The 7,955-nt window shown below is 33.1% G+C and overlaps 1 protein-coding gene across 1 annotated transcript; it reads left to right on the forward strand.

The window, feature by feature from the left end:
* The first annotated feature begins 1,164 nt into the window (after positions 1-1,164).
* Positions 1,165-7,284, forward strand: LOC129150486 (beta-casein-like). Its single transcript, XM_054722162.1, has 7 exons — positions 1,165-1,215; positions 1,884-1,910; positions 2,318-2,344; positions 3,576-3,599; positions 3,960-4,004; positions 5,330-5,857; positions 7,279-7,284. Exons 1-7 carry the CDS (start codon positions 1,165-1,167, stop codon positions 7,282-7,284), a joined length of 708 nt encoding a protein of 235 aa, XP_054578137.1.
* Positions 7,285-7,955: the final 671 nt, after the last annotated feature.

Below are 7,955 nucleotides of genomic sequence, written 5' to 3' on the forward strand. Positions count from 1 at the left end.
GCAGTGCACCCCAGGCTCTGACAGGAGGGAGATTTTATATACATGTTATTAATTTTCTTTCATCTCTGACACTTCTATTATAGAGAAAGGGCAAATAGCATTATTAAAATATTTCTTCTAATTAATTCCCTTTTAATGTGCTTGAATTTCATGCACCGGGCCACTAGTTTAGTTTATAAATCTGTTTATAAATTGAAGATTATATGTCAAAGTGTATTGGTAGAACAAATAATATTTTTTACAAGAAATTATAGAGATGGAACAAAGTCAAGCATTGAATACATTTTGGTCAAAAATGTTAACAAATAGTTTATGTTATGCTACCAGAAGGAGTGGTCTACAATAAGGACTGGGCAACAGAATCTGATCCTTTGATAAATCATCAAATGATTATAGAAAAAAGAAAAGACAAGGTATATAATCTAAAAAGTTATATTTCACAAAGGAGAAGAGATCATTAGGAATATGAGGATGAAGACTGTGTAGTGGGTACACATGGAGAAAAACAAACCATTCAGTCCAAGAGACATCTGGATAGTGGAGCAAATACTGAAATGCTCAAACAAATATCTCAGTCTTGCTAGAAATAAGGATATATGATTAAACAAAATATTCCTAGAAAGGTAAAAACAAAATATGATCTTCTGTGTATATACTTTCTTTAATCAGCATTTTCCTAACAGATGTGAGGATTAGTTAGTGCTGAGACCTTAATATTTTATTCCATTATTTTAAATCAAGACCCCAGAGGGCATTGGGCATTTGAGGATGCGAAATAAATATTACTCATTTTGAATAAATGAATCAATTAATAAAGTTTTATATAAAAATTTAAAGTTTCTTTCTATCTTTCAAAAAAAACCACACTGTATTGTAAAGGAGATAAAAAAGAGTGAGGTAGGGTACAGCTGATAGTTGAAAAAATCTGACTAGCTGGCATTTAATTATAAAATTGATATGTAAGACCAAGTTGCCATTGTAGATTTTGCCTTGGGTGTATGACAAAACTTCTATTAGTACTTTTTTCTAAAATGAAAATATTTTACTCTTACTTTGCTTTTATTTTCTTTTTTAAAAAAGTAATCCTACCTAGACAAGAAAATATGTTAGATTGACAACTATAATACCATTTTCTCATTTTCCCTTTCACAGGACTTGAGAGCCATGAAGGTCCTCATCCTTGCCTGCCTCGTGGCCCTTGCTCTTGCATGGGAGGTAAGAAAAACTCTAAATGAGTAACATTAAATACATATAAAGCTGAATTTCAAGAGATATTTTTGTTAACTTTTAAGAAATCACCTATATTCACCCATTATTTCAATAGAGTCCTGTAGGACCATAAAGCTTGGTTAAATGTTTTCTACACCACTGGGAAACCAGTCCCTAAAAAACAAACAAACCAATAAGTATCAGCCAAAAGAAGAAACCAATAAAAGAGAGTAATATTGCACAAATACAATTGCATGCATGTGCAACCTAGATAAACATATCAGTGATGAAACTGATGTACCTCTTACCCTGGGGCATTGGGCCAAATCCTACCTGTGTCTACTCAAAGAAATCCAGAGGGTGAAGCATAAGACAATAGTCATATTCATAAACATGTTTGTAACCATAATGAAAAGTGTTTGATACAAATTCAAATAACTCCCTTTCTGTTACTCATGAAAAATTATTCTTCACTCAGGTAAAATAAAATTATACCATTGGAGTTACCAAGAATAAAAGACATAAAACACGATTGCATTTGAAGGATTTCAGAAGACATACATTATTTATTTCTTAAGTTTGTGAAGGACATAGCTCTGAATAAAGAAGGTAAAAAGCAAGTAAGAAAATGAGTTAGCTATGGAAACTAAATGATGTTTTTTTCTTCTTTACAGAAGAAAGAAGTCAGTGTATCCAGTGAGGTAAGATATTTTATTTAGAGAAAAATTTACCAACTGCGAAAAGTAACATTCTGCTCTGGCTATTGTGGCTCAGTTAATTGAAGGATTGTCCCATACATCAAAAGGTTGTAGGTTCAATCCTTGGTTTTGGTGGACAGGAGGCAACTTATACATGTTTCTCTACCACATCAATGTCTTTCTCTCCTCTCCTCTCCTCTCCTCTCCTCCTCCTCCTCCTCTCCTCTCCTGTTCTCTTCTCTTCCTTCTCTCTCTCTCTCTCTCTCTCTCTCTCTCTCTCTCTCTCTCTCTCTCTGTCTCTCTCTCCTCTCTCTCTGTCTCTCTCTCTCTTCCTTTCTCTCTCAAATTGAAAAAGAAAAAATTAATATTCTTTGTTGATCCAGTTGTTGATTTTGTGTTTTTCTTTACAGACTGTAGAAAGCATTTCCAGCAGTGAGGTAAGACAATGTTCATTCTGTGGCTATTTCCTATTCAGGAAGAGTAAATTGCTAGATACTCTTGAAGGAGTGGGGAACAATGCGGGCAGTACAAGGCCTGAAAAATCATTTGGTCTGGCCCTGCCAAGGCATTAGGGGTGAGTTGTTCAAATGTTTTACCAACTATAGCAGGCTAATTTTTAAGTTGATAATGTTAAATGGCCCCCAAATGATGATGTAAATATCCAAATTGTCCTTGTCAGAAAAAAGGTTCCCCACTCCTGCTTATATCGTGTTACTTTAGGACATTTAAGTCATGGCAGCTAGTTCTGACATATGAATTCTAATGTAAATTTCCATGATATGTTTAAGAACTAAGTAAAATCCCTGCAGAATTCACTGTTCAAGCACTTTCTATGCTAGCTGTTACTTGTATTGTCACCCCTTCTTTAAGTGAACTCTACAGTCCTTTTTTTGTGTCTCGAACTCCCTCCACCCTGACCTCATTCACTGTTTTGACATTTTTGAGCACGTTCTGTGGATTAAACATTGAGTAGGAGCTGTGCTACAAACTGAAAAGCAGTTTCCCATAGGAAAGAATGGCAATATAGGGGATGGGCAGACATGCAAATGGACATATTTTGTCATTACCAGAGTCACTTTAGTAAATAAGAAGCAGTGAGAATTAGTTTTAGTCTCAAGTCTGTCTGGGAGAGTCAGGCAGATATGTACACTTGCACCACTTTTGGGGTCTGTCACCTGATAAATGGTATCTGGATTACTTTATCTCTTCCTAAAGGTTATCAGATCTTTAGGGAAAGTTTAGTTCTTACAATTCATTTGAAGACTAAACATAACAAATAAACTAAGAATAATGAACAGAATGTATTAACACTTACTATAATTTCTTACTAATGAATTTTATTCTTTTAGAATCAGATGTTGTCTTAGAGGTCATTTGTTGTCATAGGAAGGGAACGTAGTGAGAGGAAAAATTAGCATCTATAAAATGCCTCTTGTATTATGTTTGCTAATTTCCTTTTCTTTCTTGACTGCTTAAATCTATCTTTTTTATAGAATAGGCTTGAGCAAAACAGTGAAACATATAAGTTTCAGTAATTATGCTGTGTTTTAAATGATATTATCAAGCAAGATGTCCACATTAACCTTGAATTTCTTCATTTTCTTATTCATATTGGCAAAAAAAATTTCCATTGTAACTTAACCTACTTTTATTTTTATTTTTCTGAAGGAATCCATTACCCACATCAACAAGGTAAAACTATTCATTTATTTATTTATTTTTATTAAATATATTGGAGTGACATTGGTTAATAAGATCATATAGGTTTCAAATGTACATTTCTATGATACATGATCAGTATATAGCATTGTGTGCCCATCACCCTAAGTCAAATCATCTTCAGTCACCATTTTTTGACCCCATTTATCCTTTACTCCCAACCCTCTCCTTTCTGGTAACCACCATACTATTGTGTCTATGAATTTCAGTTGTATATCCCACATAAGGTGTGGGGGGGAGGTAAAACACTTATACTTAAATATACATATTTTCAAAATTTCCTGATTTAATTTTTAGAGATCATACCACTTATTTTCATGTTATTTGTTTAAGCAGAAACCTAAGCAGTTTGAAAATGAGAAACAGCAACAAAGAAAGGTAATTTGTTCATGATGTGTATATTTCAAAAATTATTATTAAATATAATCCATACAAAAAGATGTGCATTATTCAGTCTATAGAATTGTAATAAAATGCTGCCAGCATAAGAAATAAAATACTATAAATATTTTTAAAGACAAAAGTGAATTTTTAAGCTCATAATCCACTTACAGATTATAGACTAAGTACCTAAAAATAATTATTGATTTTGCTCACTTTATGGTGCACCTGTTTTCCATAAATGTACACTATTGGATATATGTTCAGGTTGGGAACTAGGTTCCCTTATTGTCCCAAGATAGATAGGCTGATGAAAGAAATGGGAGGAAAATATGGCACAAATCCAAATCTGATCATTGATCAGCTGTATAACTGTGACCTCAAGTTTCTCTGCACTTCCATTTCTTCAACTATAAAGTGAGAATATTAATAATCCCCTAGGGTTGATGAGCTGGCACATGGTAAACACTCAATGATTGACTTTAAAATTGTCTATTTCATATTAACATTAATGAATGTGGTTCATAAAAGACTTTGCATTACACAGAGGAGAGAAACGAGATTTAGAACAACTGAGTACACAATTGTCTGACAATATCACAAGGTTATTAAGTAGCAGAGCTTGCTTAAAAATTAGGTTTTCTTAGACAACAAAGAATTATTTAATTGAATTACATGTGTGGTAACATAGTTGTCAGATAATAATATTTCAGCTTTCTTGTTTTATCATTGGCTATAGTTTGTTTGGAACATACACCAAATATTTCTGTAACTAAAAATGAATTTACAAAAAGATGCCTTTTTAAAGACTCACAGTAATGACCATCAGCCAATAGTAGCAGTGCTAGAAGTTAGCTGGTTTTGAGGAACTCCTTCAATTAAATCACAAATTAAGATTTACTTTTCACTAAAACACACAGAAGTAAACCTTGGAAACATTCCTCTAAGCCTTTTTTAAATTAAATTTCATTATATGAAAACAATTTGGTTTAATATTATTCCACCATGTTGAAAAGTTCATGTCCTCTGACTACCAAATTATACAGCTAGCCACAGTATTGAAGGCAACTCAGAAAGGAGAAACAAGCTTGAAATCCTGAAACATTGATTTCAGTTTGATCTGGGTCCCCCTAAAGAGGAGTGGGTTAATAAGAAATCCTTCAATGAGTATTTAAATCATTTTCACATGATTTAGCAACACAGCTAAAAGTTTATCCTATTCTCTTTCACTCAGGATTCCTCAATAGAGAGGAGGTTAATCCATCATGAATTACAATTATAGCTGAATCATGGACTCAATGATCCTTTTTCTTTTTTCCCAGGATGAACGCCAGGACAAAATCCACCCTCTTGTCCAGCCACAGCCTCTTTTCTATCCTAATGCTGAGCCCATCCCTTACCCTGTCCTTCCACAAAACATCCTGCCTCTTGCTCAGCCCGCTATGGTGATGCCTCTCCTTCAGCCTGAAGTGATGGAAGTCCCCAATACTAAGGAGACCATCATTCCTAAGCACAATGTGATGCAATTGCCTAAATCTCCAGTAGTGCCATTTCTTCAGCGCCAGATCCCAAACCTCACTGATCTCAAAGCACAGCTCCCTCTGCCTCTGCTCCAGCCCTTGATGCCCCAGATCCTCCAGCCTGTGTTTCAGACTCCCATGCTTCCTACTCAGCCCTTGGTCTCCCTTCCTCAGTCCAAAGTCCTGCCTGTTTCCCAGCAAGTGCTGACCTTCCCCCAGAGAGCTATGCCTGCCCAAGCCCTTGTGCTGAACCAAGAGCTTCTGCTTGACCCTACCCAGGCATTCTACCCTGTGACTCAACCTATTGCCCCAGTTTACAACTTACAACAAGTAAGTCCTACTTTATTAACCCTGTTGTTTCATTCATGATGTGTATATGATAGTAGAAGATGTGAGAGATCCAGAATAAAAGAATAAATGAATATTTAATTGACATCCTAATGCACATAGTTGACATCAGGGATTCTCAATTCTAGTTACACAAAAAAATAATCTAGAAAACGTGTTTTCCCCCAAGTACCAATGTCTAAGAATACTCGCAGATGTTTAGAAAGAATTGTTCTGATTATCTATGTAGAAGATACTGAATATTTAGAAGAAATTATTTCAGAGATTCTGATGTAATTGATGTGTAGAGAATATAGTTAAAGAGTATTGAAATGTACTAAAGACAGAATTGAATTTGGGAATTTGAGTGTAGAATAGAGAGGTTCTATTATTTTCTTACAGTTTTGAAGTTTTCCTTGTGCACATCTATTCTCTACATTCTTTAATGCACATCTTGTTATATATGTATATGATAGGACACATGAGTGAGATGTTTATTTCATTATTCCCCAAATTTTTATATTTTTATTTTTCTAATTATAATTTTATCACCATTTATCCTCCCTTACCCTCTTCTTCCTCCACCCACTCCCACATTTATTGAATTTTAGAAGAATTGTTCTAGCCAAGAAGTTAATTGTATATTTATTTATTTCTCTCTTTTATAAGGTTTAAGACGATTTCAAAGTTAATGTTCGCCCCTCATATTTGGTAAGTTCTTAGTGTTGGTGATTACACTGATTTTAGTTAACACATTTTTATATTACATTGTTCTGAATAAGCCCAAGATATTGATAAACTCCATCAATATACAAAATTAATTATTTATTATCAATGTGTCACATACATCCAAATAGTTGAGTATTATGTACTCACCTGCAATTATGCATCATTTAATATAATTGCATTTTTGACAGATATGAATAATTTGTTTTTAAGTGCCTATTTCCTTATGCTTGATTAACATAATTTTCACAGTAACACTGAAAACGATTTCTTCTACTTTTATGTAAATATGTATGACTTTTAAAACAATCTACTTGCATTCTCATTTCTACCTTAGGCTTCTTAAAATTTAATGTTTTTTTATCACATTTAAAATTTACATATTGTCTTTTAATTCATGGGTCAAATAAAATTATTGAGTCACATGGTGAGGATTAAAAAAGAGAGAGAATATAACTTTGCGATTCTTGAGATACCAATTTTTACTTATTATGGTAAACTAGATATTTCACCAAAGCAATTTCATGTGAGATGCTCTTTGGTCTTAGAAGGCTTTTATATGCAAGATAGGGCACAACATGGTGCATTGGTAATAAAGTTCCTCTAATGAGTTAGTCACCCCAAAATTATAAATGGAGAGACATGTACAGTTATATAATAAAACATAACTAATTCTATATTTGTTCTCTATTCCATAGAATTGACTGCGACTGGAAATGTGGCATCTTTTTAATCTTTGTATACAGCTATCTAAAAAAATTAACATTTTTAAATGATTCGACATGCAAAACATGAAAATGTATTTATTTGTTTGTTATTATATAACATTCATTTCAATTTGACTAATAACCTCTCTTTTCCATATTTTAATTCAGAAAGTACCACAAATTTCAATTTTGTATTGGAAATGTCATAACCCTATCAATAATATGTTTTCAAATAGTTTCTGAAATTGTACTTATTATTATTTTCTAAACAGTCATTTAAATAAATTAGTTCTTTTGCATATTAAGCTTTCCTGTCTTTATTACAAATTTTTAAACATAATTGGTTTAATGTTAATTTTAGATTATTACTGTTGTTAAAAATAGCCATGGGATATTGAAATTAAATGGAAAGCTTTGAATTAAATACTAAAATATGTTAAAAACTAGAGGTAAAAGATAATCATATGCTGGGTTTTCTCTAAAAAGACTTGGTTATTCCCATAGTCACAGTTTAACTATTACACCTGTGCCTTTCACCCTCCACCATACTCAACATGTGATGTCAGATTCTATGGTCACCCTAGAAAAAAAGATTCAAATGTGAAATCTGATTCACAGCTCTGCAACATAGCAGCTAAGTTGTGCTTTGAAAATTACTTGATTTAGAG

The sequence above is a fragment of the Eptesicus fuscus genome, chromosome 2 (assembly GCF_027574615.1).
Source record: "Eptesicus fuscus isolate TK198812 chromosome 2, DD_ASM_mEF_20220401, whole genome shotgun sequence".
In the NCBI taxonomy this organism is placed as follows: domain Eukaryota; kingdom Metazoa; phylum Chordata; class Mammalia; order Chiroptera; family Vespertilionidae; genus Eptesicus; species Eptesicus fuscus.

Excerpts from the sequence above, each read along its gene's own strand:
- LOC129150486 (XM_054722162.1), top strand. The coding sequence starts at position 1,165 with ATGAAGGTCCTCATCCTTGCCTGCCTCGTGGCCCTTGCTCTTGCATGG. Across the intron at positions 3,600-3,959 it reads CCATTACCCACATCAACAAG|CAGAAACCTAAGCAGTTTGA; the intron begins GTAAAACTATTC and ends TATTTGTTTAAG. Across the intron at positions 4,005-5,329 it reads AGAAACAGCAACAAAGAAAG|GATGAACGCCAGGACAAAAT; the intron begins GTAATTTGTTCA and ends CTTTTTTCCCAG.